Source organism: Pagrus major, chromosome 11 (genome assembly GCF_040436345.1).
Source record: "Pagrus major chromosome 11, Pma_NU_1.0".
NCBI lineage: Eukaryota > Metazoa > Chordata > Actinopteri > Spariformes > Sparidae > Pagrus > Pagrus major.
This window is the reverse complement of record NC_133225.1, coordinates 30,944,854-30,966,693: the sequence shown is the minus strand read 5'-3', so window position 1 is coordinate 30,966,693 and position 21,840 is coordinate 30,944,854. Positions and strand designations below refer to the sequence as shown.

General features: G+C 40.4%; 2 protein-coding genes across 2 annotated transcripts in view; one reads left to right on the top strand and one right to left on the bottom strand.

Moving 5' to 3' along the window:
* The first annotated feature begins 7,264 nt into the window (after positions 1-7,264).
* foxc1b (forkhead box C1b) lies at positions 7,265-8,905 on the top strand. Its single transcript, XM_073477014.1, has one exon. The coding sequence runs from the start codon at positions 7,371-7,373 to the stop codon at positions 8,784-8,786; it is 1,416 nt and encodes a 471-aa protein (XP_073333115.1). The 5' UTR covers positions 7,265-7,370; the 3' UTR covers positions 8,787-8,905.
* A 5,941-nt stretch (positions 8,906-14,846) lies between these two features.
* gmds (GDP-mannose 4,6-dehydratase) overlaps positions 14,847-21,840 on the bottom strand; it is a 180,322-nt gene continuing 173,328 nt past the window's right edge. The window contains exons 10-11 of the mRNA XM_073476727.1: positions 16,659-16,727; positions 14,847-15,419 (exon numbers count right to left, since the gene is read on the bottom strand). Coding sequence (XP_073332828.1) covers positions 15,357-15,419; positions 16,659-16,727 — 132 coding nt within the window. The 3' untranslated portion in view covers positions 14,847-15,356. The remainder of the gene's footprint in view (positions 15,420-16,658; positions 16,728-21,840) is intronic.

The window sequence follows — 21,840 nt, the reverse complement described above, 5'->3', positions numbered from 1 at the left end:
GTGATGTTTGAATTGGATTCTGGATTATCGCTGAAAAAGCTGGCAAACAGATAATCTTCACAGATGAACACCATGTGATTTTGGAATTGTGAATTAAATCTCTAGCAGTAAAAAGCTAATGTTAGGCTATAAACAGATGACATCACAGTCACATGACCCAAAATGTGACCACCACTAAGAGTCTTTCTACACAATTACTGTACAGGTTTCCTATAAACTGACCAATGTAGAAGTTGTAAAGTCAGAGTTAGAACAGTTTGTAACTAAAGTGGGCCTGTGAAGACGGACTAGTGAGTAGATGAGTCTCTGTGTTCGCTGTGGTGACGTTTAATGTCCCCGACAACCTCTGTAGTTTCATTTACACACTTGTTAACAACCGCTAACCGTTTTAAACACACGGAAGAGCTTTATAATTAAACTGTGGGACATTTAATGATGGATTTTATGTTGGAGAACAACTCGTGTGAATATCTTCAGCCTGAGGTAACCACACACCTTATTTCAGGAATTTCACTGAAAACCAATTAAAAAAAACTCACAGACTAGGAACCAGATTTGCAAAAATCCAAAATGATTTCCAGATTTTGGGACTACAGACTACATCGCTCTATAGAATAGAATAGAATAGAACAGATATACTTTATTGATCCCAAGCTGGGAAATTAAGGTGTAGCAGCAGCATTACACACAGAGACGAATGACAACACAGTGAAATAAAAAGAACAACCTAGACATATTAACATAGCAATATAAAATGTAAAAATAAAAAGAACAACCTAGACATATTAACATAGCAATATAAAATGTAATATAAAAAATGTATATATACAAAAAATATGTATAAAAATGTATAAATGAGCAGTGTTGATGTATACACAAGCAGTATTAATTGTAGTGCAAAATAAAAATAAAATATAAGGTGCAGTGAACAGATGAGGTGCAGAACAGTGTAAAAACATATAAAGTGCGTAGAGACTGTATGTTATGACCAGAGTTTTAGCTGTTATTATACAGTGTGATGGCATGTGGCAGGAAAGATTTCCTGTATCTGTCCCTTCGACAGCGGAGCTGAAGCAGCCTGTGAGAGAAGGTACTCCACTGTCTGTCTACTGTGTGATGGAGAGGGTGCTGATCATTGTCCATGATGGATAAAAGTTTCTTCAGCGTTCTCCTCTCCACCACGGTCTCAAAAGTGTCCAGCCTGAGACCGAGTACGGAGCCAGCCTTCTTGATGATTTTATCAAGTCTGTTAGTGTCGCTGGCTCTGGTCTATATGGTGGAAATCAATATCGTATACAGGCAAATGTATGTTATAACCGTCAGGTTTCATACCACATTATACCTTGAAATGAGTCTATTACTGCAACCTAATACTAGGCCACAGATAATTCAATTGTAGGCCTGAGCACAGAACTATATTCCACAATACAATTTTGCCTTTTTGTCTGTTGTTGACGTACAAATATGGTCTGAAATGAGCCATTTTTTCAGGCAGTTAATTAAACATAAACTGAAGCAAATAAATAAATATATTTCCTCGGCTCAGTTTCTTTGCTAGTCTTGATTTCATTTAAAATGGCGTGCAAGTAAAGACACATTACATGAGGCTGTTTGTGTGTCATCACGTGAGGAAATTAAACCGTTCATGAGGAAAACTAAATCAGAGCCAGCTAAATCTAAAGTAAACCTTCTCTTCAGTTGTTTCTCATGGCCTTATGTGGATTTTCAGAGAACTCTGCACGTTTGTATGTCTGGTCTTAAATGTCAAGTTTTGTGGTGAAAAAGGGGAAAAACTGCCACACTGTGAGGCGCTCTGTGGCCTTGAGAACAGCTTTACCCGCTTCAAACCAGTCACAGCCGGAGCACCAAACACAAGATTAATGTTTTGCATATGGATGATTGGCAGCTATTTATTTGGAAACCAATTCCAATGTGCTTTTTGGGTGCGTGGCTTTGAGGTCCTGGGATATTTTGGAAATCTGTCTGTGTTTAATTAGGCACTTATTATAAACACTGTGGATGACACAATGAAGTTTCATACTCAGACCCTGAGGAGTGAGACTTCTTGAGAAAAGACCACAAACTGATGAAGGTCACCAGTAAAAAAGTATACAGTATATATACATATATATACATATATATATATATATATATATATATATATATATATATATATATATATATATATATATATATATATATATATATATATATATATATATATAATTAAAATCCTCTATAGTTAAAGTTTGACTTCTTTTATGTATTGTGGAGCTTAATGAACTCAAATTTGTTCATAAAATCAGGCTTAACTTTGCATGTGCATCAATGTGGCAGCAGAGGGCGCTGTGTTTCAATTTAATACCAGTTTGTGTGATTTAATGATTTACAAGTTTGTGACACTGGTGGCAACACAGACATGATGGTGTTGATGATACCAAAAAATGAAAAAACAGAAATAAATGTTACATTTCCCTCCTGCAATGTTTATTTATTTAGATATATATATAATTAACTGAATATTTTGAGTCATTAAACTACTCACAGCCACGAGACTGCTGCATTTCATGTCTGAAATATTTAACATTTAACTTTTGTTCTAAAGAAAAAATTATACTATTTAAGTACTTAATGTCTATTTATCTATTTAAGGAGGCAATTTGTGCTTTAAATCAGGGTATCTGTATCTATACATCAGTGTCTGAGTTATAACATCGAACCAGCAGTTCCCTGTGGATGGAGAAAGGACAAAATAGGCTTCATCAGCATGTTTTTTGATACAAAAGTCCTCAACAGACAACACAAACACAACACAAACCGTTATTACACAGATCCTGTGTTTGCTCTCTTTGTCTCACCTGATTGATGATTTCAGGGGATGGAACTCAACAAACATGCTGCACCTACAGTCCCAAAAACATCTGAAAGAGGTTTTAAATGATCAGTCCATAATAAAAATAACAGCAATTCATTGAATAACTTGTATGATAAGCCTGTAATAATGTAACTTTGAAATATTACCCAAGCCACAAATTAAAGTCAATTGTCACTCTACAGATAAACTACAGAATTCCTTAAAGACCAGAATTCCTGTCAGAGGTGAGATAAACACCTGACATGAACCTAGAAAAAGATTGCTTTGCTTTCCCTGACTGTGCAGCTCCAACCTTAAGACCCAGTGGTGGAAAGTTATATACTCACATTAAAAGAAAAGTTCACCCAAATGCAAGAACTACTACTGCTTGGTTAGGTTTAGGGAAACATTGTGGTTTGGGTTCAAATAACTAAATCTTTAACTTCTTTAGTACGTTCCCTTATTACCTTACGTTACATTCTGTACGTGATGTTACTTCACAAAATGTGTAAGTTTAAATAACTCCCCGTTGACTTCCTCTACAGCTGTAATAATCACTACAGCCACTAGAGGTCGCCACCTAGCAACAAACCTCAATATGGGTTTAGATTTTTCAACCTAGCCTACACATTCATTTTTCTGAGGAGGACAGACTCTCACTTCTGGAGCTTCAGAGCAAAACAACATTGGTTGCAGCATTCTACTAAGTAACTGAAGTAGATGGGGACTTGTTTGGCTTTATTTGGCTTTGGCCTTACTGCTTGTCTGGTGTGATCAAAGTCTCCGAAAGCCCTAAATTGATATGAAAAGACGTTATTTACATTCTTTTAATGCAGAAATCTTCACTGAAGCTGCTGATCTAAAAGTGTCTGGCTGGGTGCCCAAGCTCAACCACACGTCAAGTGTATAAAGGAAGTTTTTTCAAATCAATTTGGGATCTCGGGGCTTCCAGAGACTTAGATTACGCAGACAAACTGTATGGAGTCCTTTAATGTTTGGTGTGGGGGTTTTTTCGGGTTGTTTTTTTACATTTTAAAACAAGTCTCCAGCTTCTTCAGTTGTTTAGCAGAATGCTGCAACAGTGTTTTTGTTGTGAAGCTCCAGAAATGTTTAGTGGACTACGAAACTTCACCTGACTTTCCATCAGCATGGGGGGAGGAGAGAAAGACTGAATTTTCATTTTTTGGTGAACTTTTCCTTTAAGTACAATTTTTAAGTACTTGAGTATTTACTTTTTGTGAGACTTTTATTTCCCTACATTTCAGAGGTTAATACCTACTTTATACTCCACTACATATATTGGGGGACTTCAGTTACTGGTTACTTTGCAGATTCAGATGAATGAAATAAAACACAATCAACAAATGAATTATGATACATTATTATAGGTTGAGATAAAACTTTACTGATCCCCAGGGAGACATTCACAAGACACCCTGCAGTTTATAAAGTCACTAAAATGAGCTCCAACTTCAGTAGCTGCAACATTAAAGTGACGATCAAATTAATAACTCATTTATTATTCTTAAATATTACTTTTACTTTTGGTACATTAATTATATGTTGATGCAAACACTTTTGTACTTGTTGAATATGACTTCTACTATATATAGAAGTCATATTCAATGTTACCAAATAACAGTATTTCTACAATGAGCTACTTTTACTGTTCAAAAGAGAAATTATACATACTGACCACTGGGGGGCAGGAGTGTGTCGTACATTAAAAGAAGAATTACAACAACATGCAGCAGCCTTTAACTTTCTCTCTGCAGGAAATTCTGTTTAAAATTCTCCGACTCATACACTTAAAGCAAACAATAACAATTAGTCTAATAATATTTACATTTAAGGACTTTGGATTCGGTGTTATTTTTGCATTTTTCTAAAATATTACCTGATGATGTGGCTGGTTTTCATTTTAATCTCAGTGGTGACAGATGGAGGGTTCTGTCCTGCAGATATGACGGTTTATCTTGTTAATAACAGTTCTCAGACTCCTGTAACAAAAAGTTTAATACAGATCTGTTTTACTAAGCAGCAGCCTGCAGCTGGAGCCTCATTCATCCACCTGTGGGCTGCTGCTGCAGCTGCTTCAGTCGCCTGCAGGCCAGGTTTCCCTCCACACACCGACAGATGCTGCGGGCGGCCCTCGGTGCTCGGTGCTGTCAGCAGGGGTCACTGGTGGTCAGTCACAGCCGGTACAGAGGACTCACCGGCCGGAGCCCACAGGTGACAGTCCGCTCTGCGTTTGCTTCCTCATTGGAGTCCTGACGACACATGCAAATCACAGAACAAAGAGCCACATGAGAAAACACATACGTGAGAAATGAGCTCCTCTCACAGATGATCAGTGTTATCAGAGATTGGGAGTTTTTTTAATTTTCTTCTCTGATGTAACTTCAACGAAAATGCTGAATAATGAGACTTGTTCTCTGAAAATAAATGTGTCAATCATAAAGAAGCTGAATTGTACATCTTTTATTGAATTGGTTTTTTTTCTTTTTTTCATGTATTCCAAATCCAGTCATTCACATTATTAATTCTTATATGAAGTTTAATACCAAAAATGCATGTTTTTTTTCTCCAAACGGTTTAAGTAAAAAAAAACCTCAACTAGTCCCCAAAAAAACGCACAGCCACGACTTCACAGCTTTAGAAAATTTCTGTCAATAAAAAGACTTATAAAATAAACACAGAGACATTTATAGAATTTAAAGAATATTCAAGAGGATTTGTTAAACCTGCTCACATTAAGCTGAACACCTAAACTTAAATGAAAGATGGAGCTAAAGTCTATGAAACTCTCGTGCTGTGGTTGTAACTTTGGAAATTCTGCATCCTTTTTAATCATGTAACTATATAAAAAAAAGCTGCATGCTAAAACAAAACAAAGTAGGTGCTTTGGTTCCCCAAACGTGTCAAATAAAATGACTTTATTCCGCGTCTATCCACGTTCAACCTCTAACTTTTTCCTCTTCTGATACATTTGGCACAAAAATGTACATTTAAAACAAAGATGAATTCAGGTTTATCAAAACAATTTGCTGATTTAATCAAAAAGAAAATATGTATCGAAATATGTTTAAATATCTTTAAATATACACATAGACTGTGGTGAGTAAATGTGCCCCTGATAACAAATCACCAATAAAACAATTAGACTAAAAAAAAGATATTGTAAAACATCAAACAATAAATAATGGCTTTTATTTTGAATTTTATGATCACCAACTATGATTATAAAATACAAATGTATTATCCTCTGCCAGCCTAAAAATAAAGATAAACCACCTTCTTCCTTTCCATCTTTGTGATGTTTTCAAACGATTACTTCCATCAGGCTGAAAACACACACTTGTTGTTTTTAGCTTTACAATCAACACACCGACACATAACTTTCTATAGAGGCCATGTGGACTTCTGATGACTCTGTTAACACCCGATCAGTGTGAATGACATTTGGAGGTCTTCATCTTTAACAAAACAAAAAAACAAAAAAAAAATCCCACTTCGCTCTCTCGCACCCGGGGGACTTTCTTCTCACCCATCCCGACCAAATGATCTTCATTTAACCTTTAATTAGTTTCCACACACCGCCCACCGGCGCTGTCGGGGAGCAGGAGGGAGGTGGAGATGGAGGCATCCACGCTCTTTCATGTCCGTCTGTTTATTCAGAGGCTCAACCGCAGCTGATAGAGAGATTCTCACACGCTGCTCCCTGATTAGGATTCGCTCGTTTTGCATTTCTAATCTGTGACACCTTCGGTCTGATCGGAGGTTTTACGCATCCAAATGGATTTAATAACATGAATGTGAACTGTTAATTAGTGAGAATGCCCAACAGAATATACATGTCTCAGGCCTTTTGGGTAATTTTTGGGAGCTTTATTTGGGATCATTTTCACTTTTACGCACAGTTTTGATGTTTCGGAGATGAAGAGGAGGGTACGCAGAAGCTTAAGGGCCTGAAAGGCCACAAAAAACTCACTTTCTCATTTTTAAAATCGACCAATAAGAAGTTATTTTATGGCTCGCAATATAATATATAAATGAAAAATAATAAATGTCTGGCAATTTGGGTCATTACGTGAATTTTTCAGTATTTCAGGCACACCCTTCGCATTTTAATAACTCTGAGCTGAGGAGAGAGGGTGAGGAGGGTGAGGAGGGGGGTGTAGTAACTTTTGTCGCCATGCCGCTTTTCCACAGGTTCACTCCTCCAATTGGATATTGGAGCACACATTCGGGGAGGAGCAGCCCGAGCAGCCAAAAGGGAGGAAAAAATGTGAAGGGTAATTCCTTGCTGTGTAGACTCAGCCTTCCTTTCAGCCTCCTCAGTCTCCCAAATGTTCACTGCAGCAGCGCGCGCTCTCTCCGGTTCACCGTGGCCAGCTGTGGCTTAAAAAAAGGACTTCCAGACAGAAGAGGCACAGTTACAGAACCGGAGCACACGCAGAAGTTGTGAGAGTTTGTGGGGGGAAGCAGTTTGGGGAGGTTTTACGCATTGCGCAGGATGCAGGCGCGCTACTCCGTCTCCAGCCCCAACTCTTTGGGAGTTGTACCGTACATCAGCAGCGATCAGAGCTACTACCGGGCCGGCGGTGGATACACCGGGATGCCTGCGCCCATGAGCATGTACTCCCATGCGGCCCATGACCAGTACCCGGCCAGCATGGCCCGCGCCTACGGACCGTACACCCCTCAGCACCAGCCGAAGGACATGGTCAAACCCCCCTACAGCTACATCGCTCTCATCACCATGGCCATCCAGAACTCACCGGAGAAGAAGATCACCCTGAACGGGATTTATCAGTTTATCATGGAGAGGTTCCCCTTTTACCGGGACAACAAGCAGGGCTGGCAGAACAGCATCAGGCACAATCTGTCGCTCAACGAGTGTTTTGTCAAAGTGCCCCGGGACGATAAGAAGCCCGGTAAGGGCAGCTACTGGACCCTGGACCCGGACTCCTACAACATGTTTGAGAACGGCAGCTTTCTACGGCGCCGGAGGAGGTTCAAAAAGAAGGACGTGCAGAGGGACAAGGATGATCGGGACAGACAGGGGAAAGACCCCTCTGCCCGCACCCCGGGCCAGGAGCAGGACCCGCCGGTGCAGGGCTCTCAGCCGGTGCGGATCCAGGATATAAAGACGGAGAACGGGACCGCAACGCCGCCGCAGGCCGCGTCCCCGGCCCTGAGCGCCGTGGCCAAGATCGAGAGCCCCGACAGCAGCAGCAGCATGTCGACAGGCAGCCCACACAGCGTGCCCTCCACCCGGTCACTCAGCATGGACGGACCCGAGCACCACCACCACGGCCAGGCCCAGGCGCAGGGCTTCAGCGTAGATAACATCATGACCACCCTGCGGGGGTCTCCGCAGGCCGAGCTGTCCCCGCCACTCATCGCCTCCTCTCGGACAGGTATCGCCCCCTCACTGTCGCTCAACTACTCCCCCAACCAGACACCCGCGTACAGCTCACCGACCTGCAACCAGAACGTCGTCTCCACGAACTCCAACGCGACCTATCACTGCAACATGCAAGCCATGAGCCTGTACGCAGGGGACAGATCATCCGGCGGCCACCTGGCGCCCTCCACCACGGTGGAGGAGGCTCTGCCCGACTATTGCATCACCACGACCACCGCGTCCCCGCTCGGACACGGCAACCTGAGCCAGGCGGGCCAGGACGGCCACCACGCGCACCAGGGACGACTCACGTCCTGGTACGGGGACCTGAGCCACTTGAGCCCGGCTTACCCGGCGCAGCAGCAGAACTTCCACTCTGTGCGGGAGATGTTTGAGTCCCAGCGGATCGGGCTGAACGGCTCCCCGGTCAACGGGAATAATAGCTGTCAGATGGCTTTCCCATCCGGCCAGTCCATCTACCGCACCTCAGGAGCTTTTGTTTATGACTGCAGCAAGTTCTGAGCGCCACAGTGTGTCTTTTAAATTAATAACTCTAATATATGTTTTCTATATTTTTTGTACTTTTGGTCTTTTATTCACACTCCGAATGGACATAAAGATTCAGAGACTTTCTGTCGAGGCGTGTGTAACACCACAAACACGTAAGTGTCTTCCCTCTCACTTTGAGAATTGTTTATAAAGATGGCGCGAATACCAGCAGCTTTTATGACTATAGACTGTAAATTATAGCCTAATATAGTAATTTATTTTTAGGAAAAGGGAGTGGATGGATACTGAGGACCAAACTCTTAAAAAGTTTTTCCAGTTTTTCTTATCGCTGCCTTTATTTGTCCCAGTTCTTGTATAGAAACAGAGGGGGGACTTTGTAGTCTGTACTGACTTATTTTATTCATTTTGTCTAATTTGTTTTGAAAAAACTATTTTGAAGGCATTACATTTTGTTTGTTTAATAAAGTGCCGTCTATTTGATTTAAACCTGAGTGATTTATTAGCAGTGTTAATGCTACTGGACGGGAGTATTTTTTAAATTAAGGGATAGAGAACCAGGAGGAGGTCAAAATGTGTTTTTGGAGTTTCAAATATTTTATATAATTTTGAGGGGGTGGCCACTGAAAAACAGTTATTTAGGAATATGTCAGGAGTGTTTTAGAGGAGTTGAAGCCTATAAGCGCATTTGATTCTTTCAGTGAATCCTCATAATTTGGATATTAAATATAAAAGAAACAATAATGAATCACAATGATAAAGGTTAATAACATCTGTTTGGTTCAAGAATGAATATTTCATGAAAAAACAACCAGGAGGTTTGCGGCCCTATTTTGCGCAGCGGAGGCCCAATCCAACCGTACAGCCGAGGTTACCTAAAATATCAAGCTGTGAGAGGTCAAATAGATCCATGCTGCTCTTCACCTTCAGTATGAAAGCTTTGGGTCGAGCTGTAGCTTCTATATCTTCAACATTCAAACGGTAAATAAACACATGTGTGGCAGCAGCTCAGCAGTGCGGTTTGAACTCGCTAAGGCTCCGTCAGCAAAACACACCAGCCACTGCAAACCGAGCAGGCTCCCGTCTGACTGCTGCTTGTGAACGATGGATGCAAAAAGGCTGCAGCTGCTGCATTTATTCTGGATGTTTCAGAGACATTTTGCCGCCTGAGCAGAGTCTGATAGGACAGCGGCCTGCTTTGCGTTTTGTGTCCTGCAGGCTGGAGATTTCCAGCAGCACTGACCTGATGTGACTGAGTGGCACATCGCTGCTCTCAGATGTTTGTTTATTTTCCCTGATGACGCAGAGCTGGATGACCCCCCCATAAACACACACATTCTTACCAAGATCCAAACTTTTCTATTTAAATTTTTTTTTTTTTTTTTTTAAAAAGTCTTTAATTTCCTGTAGGTGTGCAGGCAGATTCAATTGGCAGCTGTGCATGTCCAGCTGTACTCTAGATATTAAAAAGATTATAGCACTATAAATTCAATATTTTCTAATATGTTAGATAAAAACAGGAAACACTTTGTAGGAACCATCATTAATAAATGTAAATCAATAGTTAATTAAACTGTAGTTCAATGTTAACAAACAATGAAATGCTTTGTAAACCATTTAATAATCAAATGTTTATTGTGAAGTTGCAACTTCTATTTAAATTACTGCGATTATAGAGTTGCAACTGACGTGTAAACCTTTACAATTGCTTCATAAATGTTTTATAACGCATTTCATTCATAACTGTTAACTAAAGTTTAATTAAATATGAATTTGCCATTTTTAAATAACGGTTATTTTAAAGTTTTGCTTGTTTTAATAGCCCGAAACACGCAATAATGTGCGGAATAGGTGACGTAACATGATTATCACAAATTAAGATAAAAAGTATTCTGGCAACAACTTTAAACTCAACAATAATAATAATAATAATAATAATAATAATAATAATCCCTTTTGCCTCCTAACCTCTGATCCAGCAGCCTGCCAGGACATTTTCACTCCCTGGCAGACAGTAAAACACCTCCACTGTGTGTGCGTGTGTGTGTGTGTGTGTGTGTGTGTGTGTGCGCGTGTATGCGTGTGTGTGTGTGTGTTCTGCAGGCAGGCAGTAAAAGCTCAAACGTAGCCGTCAGTCACTTTCAGGCCTGTGTGGATGAGACTTTAATGAGTCAGTGAAACTACAAAACTCCAGCGGTCCCTCTCTCCCCACACAGGGCCACCGGGCAGATGAGTCGAAGCCCATAAAACTAACGTAAACAAGGCGCTGTTGGCTCCACTGCAGCACCTTCCACATGAGAGCTTCAACTGCAAAATTATGCACAAAAAGCTGAATAAAAACTAGATTATCGCTTCTAAACAAACGTCTCCTTGATTGATGCGGCACTCGAGGGTCAGGACGGAAAATCTAGTCACGGCTGCGAATCATTTTTCATCATAAGGACGAGACAGGCGGAGGTGACGGAGGTCAATGGAGAGGATGTCAACAATGCACTTTAGGAAAGGCCTGCGAGGAGGCTGCAGTAAAGCCTGTCACTACCTTATCTAAGCCAACCAGCTCTGGGACTCGTGCATTGTTGTGGCAGTTTACAGGCCTCCCTGAGGAGAGACGAGCTCCTCGGGCTGGAGACGCTGCCAACGCGCGTAAAAGGCGCATTCAAAAGGCCCTAATTAAGGAATTATTAGGTTATTGTGTCATGTTGTGTGCGAGGTATCCGCATGTTCGGTGTTAATTAACATCAGTGTGGAATACACATCGCCTCGAGGCAGATGTGTGGATGTCTTTCACGGCACCAGGCGTCTGCAGATGTTCTGTTTGGCGCATTAACCGCAGTTTGATGAGCAGCACAAAGACGAGTGGCAACCTGAGAGCCCACATCTTATGTGTTCAGCGTTTGGCAGGAAATCAGGTTGAAAGGCACCTGAAAACATCTGAGAGCGTCGGTGGATTCACACAGAAGATATTTCTTTTACAGTGAGGGGGGATTATTTTCTTACGCAGACACTAAGGTTTTTAAAGAAGCGTCTTTTGTTTCTATGAAAGAAACCCTGAAGCACCGCTGGATTTAACGTTTTCTCTGTTGAGGTTTAGCAGCAAGACTTTAATGCTTGACCTGTTATATTTTTGCATATTTTTGCAGCAGAAGTCAAAACTGAAATTAAGAATTAACGTTTTGCTATATATTAACTGCATGTTTTATGTCCAAAATCGTAAGAATCTCAGAGTATTAATTATAATCTCGCGTGTGAGGCCCTTTAAAAGATCTTTAAATGAATCAAAATGTTTATTTTATAGTAAAACATTTCAATAAGAAGATTAAAACAAGATAATCTGAATATTATATAATATACAGAGGAAGGTGTTTAACTTTAAATCCAGAAACTGTGTGGCTGTTTGGATGTAGGTTTAACTACACCTCTCTTCTCTTATATCTCAAGTGTGTGTGTGTTCAGTTGAGTCTGGTATGTTGTGTCTCAGTGGAGCCAAATCCCTTCTAGCAGAAGCGATGGTTGAGATCTCCTCGCTGTGTTTAATCCTGCACGATCCAACAAATATCTGACTCAGTTTTAGACGTGAAATATAGGAAGGCGTATAAATAATACGCCATCTTTAGGGACATGTGCGTGTCTTGTCTACGTATTTTACGCTCGTGCTGGTTCTTTGAGTTTTCCTGCTCAGCTGAACCCTTCATCAAGTTTACAAATCAAACCGATTAAAGCTCTCAGAGGAGAGATGTCCGTCATTTAGAGCAAGTGAGCTGAAATTAAATGTTAAACAACAATTTCATGGTGATGGTTGGTCCCATGCGTCACTGGCAGCTGATGTGGACTGATATTTTTTAAAAAGGAAACTTTACTTTTGCGTCAAATCTTCCAGACTTTAGTCTCATCTCTTGGATTATTGTTCACTTTGAAAACTTCTCGCGATTTTATACATTTTTGAAGAGGCAACCTTTAATTTTTTTATTTTTGTGACACTGCTTCTCTCTGAGGGTACTGCTGTCACTTATTTTGCGTCCCAGGGTTGATACTGGGTTTCTAGCAAAAAACCTCCAGCTTCCTCTAAAAAAGGAACAATTAATATAAGGTGAATTCGAGCCCAATTCAGCATTATTATATGAACAAATGAAAACACCCAGCAGCCCTAAGTGACGATTATTAGAGACATTGTGATTCAGCACGATTCGAAAACATAAACACCGAACTTAGTTTCCCAAGAATTTGTTTTTATGACAATTAAATGACGTGTTTTAGAGTAAAAAATTTGAATACTGCAGCTTTTTTCCTCCCTCCTGCAGCTTTAAATCGAGAGTTTTTCCCTCTTTGTTCATCAGATTGACAGAAAAACACTAATATTCTTGTCTTGGAAGGATTTAAAGAACCGGTGACCACCTCATGACTCTAAATCGACCGTCCAGCTGTTTAATCCTCTCTAACTGTTTGTTTAGCTGCATCAAAGTTTCTGATTTCTTTCCATTCGGGCTCCAGATCCAGTTCAGCTCTCTTTCTCTGACTGCCAGCAGTAAACCTGATCACAAGACTCGCCTAATTGTTGTTGAGCTGTTTCTAAACGCGGTGCACCTGCGAGAGGCTGAGCCCGCTCAGTGTGTGTTTTCTGCTCTCAGCAGCGGTTTCAGGGGCCCAAACAACCTCAGAGCCACATCTGGTTCTCATTCAGAGCCCAGCGCACAGACGCAGCGCTGTCCAGGACGATCACACAGACTCTTAAACGTCCTGTAGGTGTTTTGTCCCGCACAACAGACAGAGGCGATCCCAGCCTGCTCACACCGCTCACTGAGCGCTTCAGGGCTCCGCAGGGGTATTCAGTCAAAGCGCTCGACCCCAAAATAACAGGTCAGTGGAGAGTAACTAAGTACATTTACTCAAGTACTGTATTTAAGGACACATTTGAGCAGTTTCTGCTCCTTTATGCTGAATCTCCGCTACGTTTACGGGGGGGACTTCTGTCATTTATACTCCTTTCCTTATCTGACAGCTTCGTTACTTTAGAGATTATGATTTTTATATGTAAAATATAAGAAAAACTCATAATTTTAAGGCATTACTTTAGATAAAACTACCAATCAACATACAATTAATCTGAGCTCCACCTCAGCTACAATATTAAAATTATTCTTTAACTTTAATGCATCAGTATTAATAACAATCCAATAATAACTGCTGAACAATGCGTACTTTTACTTTTGATATATGAAGTATATTTTGCCTATAGTATAATACTTTTTCTTAGGGAGGATTTGGGGTAAAGCACTTTCAGTTACAGCAGAGTACTTTTACATTGTTTGTATCGCTCTTTTTACTTCTCTTCTCACCTTTAGAAAATATCCCAAATTCGGTGTCTGGATTAAAACATACATCCAGCATCTAGTTCCGTGTATTGTAATCAATTATTCATTTCATTCAGAATGTGTCAGATAGATTAATAAACGTGCAAGAAATCTATATTTTGGCGAATATATTAATCAGTCATTTTTGCAAAAACGAGAGAAAAATCTTTAAAGATGATTCAGATTCACGTGTTTCAACTTAAACCGCACTGCCTTAAAAACTTCAATCCTCTCACAGCAGTTTTAAGACTTTACTCTAGAATTAAGTGTTAATTCACCGCAGAGAAACGCAGTTTAAGAGACAAAAGACGTCTCAGTTGGTTTAAATAAGTCCTGTTAAATGGGAGGTGTTTTCAGTGTAAAAACGTCCCGACTATCATCAGGACCACAGCAGGTCCGGGTCAAGGCTCCTCGCTCTCAGTGCGCCTTTGAAATGTGCAGCCAGTCTGGACAGACAAGAGGTGTTTGAGAGCGGGACTCTGGGGCTCCGGGCGCGGGGAAAGACGCACTTCCTGCCGAATAAAAAGAGCGCAGTGTGCTCGCTAATAAAAACCCTGGAAAGCCGGAGCGAGCAAAGAGGGGAGAAACGACGGAAGCTGAGCCAGCCGACCCCTGCACAACCTGGGCAACACACACACACACACACACACGCACACGCACACACACACACAAACACAAACACACGGTTTTACCCCTTCTACATCACCAAAAAAACACTGACACGACATTTAAGAAGATCAGTTTTTATTATACCAAATGTTTCATTTATTCATGTATATGTCAAATCATTAATAAACCCTGGATTCTTATTTCCCAGTGAATTATTACTATTATTACTACTATTATTACTAATTATTTACATAGTTCTCAATTATATCCGGACATAAAGACCACAAACCACAATCAAAAGAAACAAATGCATATAAATAAAACCCTCAAAATTTGCCATGGCTATAAATTATAACATGATCAATGTTGGAGAATAAAAAAGGCATCCCTGCTATGTGATAACATAACAAAATCAAACATGACATGACATGCTAACAATAGACACAAGACACAAAGGCAATGAATGGTCCAGTTTAACCTCCTTAACCAAGAAGACAAACGACATGATTACATCATTTGGAAATGTCACAAAGGTAAAAATGCTTCGTGCTCCTTCCACTGCTGGTCTCAGTGGTGAAACACAGGAGTGTAAAATGTTTCCGTCCTGGGTGGACCGACTGATCCGGCCTCAGGCGTTTGGGTTTGCCTTCATCAGTTCGATGTCAGCATCCACCATCTCCTTCACCAGCTCCTGCAGAGGGACACAAGTCAACATTTCATTTTAAATGAAAGAAGGGACGGTTTCTACACTGGTTGACAACTGTCATTTAATGAAAATTACATGAAAGAGCCTCTGATAGTAATAATAATGTGTTGTTTTGATTTATTTACATTGTGGTTTATAGCAGGGCTGCTGTTAACGAAGACACCGACTCTGACACAGTGAGAGCTTGCTCGTATCTAATAAAAACATGTATCGACCTTCAGCTGGAGTGTATTTGAAGAATGAATGATGTCAGGGCTGGGTATTGAACTTTCATTGCTCTTTTTAGGAATATCAAAAACTGTAAAGTGACAAAAATTGTCACTGAATGTGAGGTCAGATTCAGAGTCTTGTTTGTTTATTCTTGATCATGATTTAATTCAAAAGTCTGCCACTTTTATACCATTTTATATTTAGGCAACATTCCTGTTTGGCTGCTTGTGTTCAGACGACTTTTAACACTTGAGAACTTTTGCTTTTTTGTCAAACAAAAAGAGAGTTTTATAGAGAAATATGTTATATTTCTCAAATATTGCATCAGCATCAAAACTCAGGCACTGTATTAACAATAACCCAGACAATACGCAACAGTATTTGATCATATCATGTTATAGTTTTACAAAATTCTGCTGTGAATAAACTAAAAGCAAATCCAAAATTAGCTTTGCCTAACAGTTGAATGCAGTTCATAGCATTGAACATCAGTTTGATTTGTTTTCATACATGGCTTCTTTGGTTATTATTTTTTATTAAATTCCATGCCTTCCACAATGACGTTTTGCTTCAAAACGTTTCCAATAAAAGGAAAATATTTCATATTCCATCCCATATAACATACAATAGGTTCATATCAGGCTGATATAAGACACAATTTCTCTGGAAGGCCTATAATTGTACTTGCTGCTAATTTGTTGGATTTTCATTGCTGCAGTCAGTGAATGTTGGTTATGTTTAACTTAATAAAAATCTGGTCACAAAAGCAGGCTGTGCTACCCCAGCCACCACAGATACATGCAGACACTCAGTTCTCTGTGCTGTTTTCTTAGAAAATATTCCTCCATTTCTCATAGAATTGCTCGTTTTGGTATTTTATCGACAGTTATTATTATATTATTGTCCTTTCTGTGGCTGAATTATACTTCACAGAATCATTTTATGTCTGTACTTGTGTAAAAAAATATTCTCACTTATATCTGATATTGATTTAACCAGGTGAGTGATACGCACCTCAAAAGTTACTTTTGGCGCCCAGCCCATTGTAGTTTTTGCTTTGGTGCAGTCGCCATGGAGGTAGTCCTGAACAGAGAGGGAGAGAAAGAAAAATAAATTATCTGTCATGTCTGATCTGATGTGTCGTCCTCATATAAAGACATCCTGGATTCGACTCAACATCCAAACTTGACTTCTTCAACAGGATGCGAGAGATGGAGAGTGATAATTTCACTCACTCACACACACACACACACACACACACACACACACACACACACACACACACACACACACACACACACACACACACACACACACACACACACACACACTATCTCCTCTCTAGGGGAAAAAGGGAGGTCACAGAGTCTCGCTGGCCATCAATCCGCCCTCTCGGCTCCCCACCACCGATCTGTCCAGACAGCCCCCGTCGGTGCCAGAGGATGATGAATTGTGGGACTCTGGTGGTGTAACCCCCTTAACTCACCCCCCACTCACCCCCTTACACATTTCCCCCCGTTGTGTTTTGCACCGGGTTCAAGATCCAGAGAGACCGTGCTTGAGACCACCAAAGAGACCGAAAACAACTTTACGTCTTTGTTATGTTTCCTGTCTTTCTCCGACTTCTATTTCCATCTTAGTTTTTGCGAGGGTTTTTTCCATGTCTTTGGCATCATCTGTATGAGCTTGTATCAGAAACACACATGTTGGCCTCAAGAGGTCTAATAAAACGTTGCGGTGAAACCTTATACTGAAGAATCAAATTTTTTTCAATTAACTGATACTGTATGTTCCTTCATCCTGCAGCTAATTCCAAAATGACTCAAATCATTATGAAAGGACAACAAAGACTTCTATTTTTCTGTCTTTTTAATTCTTTAACACAGTCATGGCTTTGGTGCTTTCCTCTGTCTTTCTTTTATGTTTTTGCTCTGCATGGAAGTTAAAATTACATACACTACATGGCCAAAAGTATGTGGACACCCACACATTTCACTCATGCATCCCATTCCAAAACTATGGGCATTGATTGCTGCTATAGAAAGCCTTACACTCTTCTGTTTTTGGAACTTGTCACAGGGATTTACTTTAAGTTGTCGTGTGTGTTAAGGGGTTACAGTGTAGCTCCAGAGCCTATGCATATAGCTGAAAAATGTAACTACACATTGGGGCAGCAGAGGCCATGGATATACCAAACATGTTGTCACTCCCAACTTGTCAGTGGCCTGAATCTTCAAAATATGACGCTGTAGGTAGCCTTCTACCGTCACTTTTCATGTGTTCTGCACATGTTCATACCGTTCACATGTGCGGGGCTCCACGATCAAGTTAGCAGTAAAAAATGCTTAACGTGTGGTTAGACTTTTAAAATAAAGCTTGCTGAGAAACATTTCACATTTCCTGAGTTCTGGACTGTAAACTCGGTGAAATGGTTGTAGTTTGGTTAAGTTTACACAGCTGAACAACTTGGTAAGGTTTAGGAATACATTGTAGATTGGGTTAAAGAAAATTTGAGTTTGACTTGGACTCAAAGTCGGGTCTCATCAACCCACTACCCCGCCCTCCTGTTAAATAGACTTTTCTTGACTTTAAGTACTGTGATTGACCTGTGAAAGATCAGGGCTGCTTGTGTTTTCTCCAACATGATTCCGATGCTTGTAGAGATTGCGTATAAGGAAAACAACATGAAGCAAGTTGAAAATAAGCATAACCATCTTCTCTGTTTCGGTAAATTAGAAAAACCACTGCAAATATTCTGCTCACCGCGATCATCACTCTCCAGCATAGTCAATCAAAGAACATAAACACTAACGCCACAGGATCGTCTCATTGCCGGTTGTTTCACTAAGTGTGCCTGGTGTTGTAGTGATGCTTTCACCAGGCCAGATCCGATGCTGAGCCATAAATGAAAACCTGGTTCAGGCAAAAGGTGCTATATGCGGCTGAGGACCAGTGGAGTTCTTCCCCAACAAACTGAGAATACCAGTTTGCACATGATGGCCTTGTTACAAAATAGGATAGGGTGCCACATATTGGATGCTGTTGCATTAACTTTCCATTAATTGGATCTAAAATGCTGAGTTCAAACCATGAAACCAGATCTAGAGATCAGACCTACACGAAAAAAGAGCAGTGTTTCTGTCTGACGTTGAACCTCTCGAAAATTTCTTTTCTGGGTGATCTTATTACAGAGGAACGCTCACAGCAGCATTGGCATAGTTCAGCCTTTTCTTGAGCAGAGACCCACATCTCAAAGAGGCTCCACAGCGCTTAATCACACTCTTCGGATTACACACAAAGGCAAGAACACTGAACACACACATAGTGAACAAGTACAGGCTGATTCAGCTGGTGACACTGCTCAGTTTGAAAACTCGGTTCAATTCCAGGTGAGCTGTCTTTATTTTTAACTTCACATGGCTCAGATGAAAGCTACAAACAATTTTCTCCTCCACCTGTAACAGCAGCACAAACAGCTCTTTCTCATGTGAGCAGCACTGTACATTACTCACATCCATTTTTGGCTCTGAAGCCATAACTGGAAACATTTTCAGACTAATTACCTACAGCAATGAGATGTAATTTATCATGGGGCTGAAGTAATTATTATAGGGTGACTTACTCAACAATTATATTGAATAATCCACTTGCTTCATAATTATATTGATTAAGGTTTGTAATGGAGAACATTGTGTAGCTGGCATTAAAGAAACATCAGCTGGTCTCCTCACGAACTCTGAAGCTTCTCCGAAGTGTTACAGATAATATTTTAACATTTTTGTTGAAAACTAAACCAAGTTTAAGATTCATGTGTTGCACGGTTTCTGTCTCTTGTTGATTGGCTGCTGACTGCCAAGAGGGCGGGTCTTATGTGATATGAGCCTGTCAGATGCAGATGCCAAAATAAATGAAGGGGAAAAAAATGCAAAGACAGTTTGGCGCACTGCAGAGTAGTGGGGAAAAAAACCCTGAAGTAGCCTTTTGTTTAGCTTCTGTCAGCATATGTAAGTCAAATGAACTGAAATTAACTCCAAGCTGTGATGTATAGTCCTGTTGACGAAATGCCAAACGATGAGGGCTTACTGAGACTCAGGTAAGACCTTACCCTGACCCTTCTTGCTTTGGCAACGACAACCGAAAGCACTTAATATCTGCTGTGACCTGTAACTACCTGCTGTGAGTCACCTCAGTCAAGGTGGAAGCGCCTGTCATTCACTTCAACTGAAGCAAGGCCCACTGACAAATACAACAATGTGTTTCCTGCTTCTAGTTGAGTTCCAGTTGGCTCCGACTGACTCAATTGCACAACCTTAACCAACAAATTTGCACAGACGACCAGTACAAACAATGCTGTCCTCAAACATCTTGTAAATAAAGCAACAAAATGTAACCTCTTGGGGAAAGGTAGTTGACTGTTGAATCTCAGTCCCAGATGACGCTTTGAAACGTCAGAATGTGACAGACATGGTTTGATGATGAAATTTGCGTCACAAAGAACCCTTGTGGCCATGCAGATGTGAAAGCATAAATTAGCTAAGTGGCCCAGGGTTTATTATTTCCCAAGATTTGAGAATCATCATTTTAGTAGGACGTTGTGTAGCAAAGTTTCACCACATGAGGTTTTTGGGACTCCAAGAATAGTAAAAATCCATCACTGAGAGAGCTAAACACAGGAAGTCAAGCATCGAAATTTGGCATTAAAGATGCTCCGTCATATTCTAAGTCTTGTTCACCGATCAGATACTGTTTTAGCCTACATTTTAGTTCTTGTAATGCAACTTCTGTTAAAGACAAAGGATTTTGTAAAGAAAAACATTTTTATAGTCTTTAAACAATGTAAAAAAAAAAAAAAAGAAAATTGAAAGATAATTGCAATATGACTAAATGCAATATCCAAATCGCAAGAACTGCAATTATTTCATAAAGGTAAAATGTGTCACAAACAGTGTTTTAATGAAATTTTGTAGTGCTGCAGATGCTCTCACCTACAAAGCTTATTCTCCAAATGTAATAAAACATGTTTGTTTGGCAGAGACTGGGAAAAATGCCACATCATCATGATTTTACCAGTATTTCAATGACAATGAAAATTGTGAAGTAAAATGTAATCATCCATAATTATCATGAATTATATCGCAATATCTGTCAAAATAATCGCAATATGACTTTTTGACCATATAGTGCAGCCCTAAATGAAATCCAGTGCCAACAGGAAGTAAGAAGTGCCTCATATCATCATCATCATTTTCATCATCGTCATGCCTAGCCTCTGAAATCTCCATCTGAGCTTGGCAGGAGAACATCTACTGAAATCAGACTCTTGTCTGCTAAGTCTGCCGTCTTAGCAGACAACCACACAGTTCAGCATCCAGGAAGTTAATCCAACGCCTGGACTTTCTCAACCAGGATTTCTGCAGGTGACAGACGAACTCACCCTCGCAGATCCGTCTGCAGAGTGCGGCTCAGTTGAATAAGAAGCTGCTCCCAAACTGCTAACAAGAGCGTTCTGTGGCCAAGTGAACTCACCCCAAACTGAGCATGTAGCAAATAATTCAACATGAACTACTAACAGATGGGGGCACAATATAATCTTCATATGGATCCGATTTGGAGTCAAACCCAACGTTTTGGTACATCCTGTTTAAGGCAGCACTCTGCCCAGAGAAAATATGCAGCAGTGATCATAACAACAACTGGTAGAAGAAAGCTGAAAATTAGCTGTGACAAAATCCTCAGCCAGGAGCATTAGACACATTTTAGAGATTAAATGAAAATGTGAACTACGCCTATTCACCATCTGAGACCATGTTACAGGCCTGTGAGTGAGCATCACAGTCTCTGAGGACTGATACGTATCATGAGTAGGAATTAGGACGTTGTTATGGCGTCTTTGATGGATTTAAAGCTGGCAGAGTAGCAGGAATACATCACAGCTGTTACTGTTTACTATTACCGTCATTGTCACCATGATGCCCATCATCACCTCCACACAACAGTTGTGTGAACGTTTGCAGTTTAGCCAATTGCTTCTCACCACAGAAACAGAAATGTCTTTGTTTCTGGAAAAAAATATCTTTTTGCCAGTTATATGTGTTAATGGCACTCAAAACTACAGTCTCCATTAGCTTCTCTGGTTGAACCATGAAACTGAGGTTCAAGTATATTCAAAATGTTTTGTCACACAAACAATCTGCTC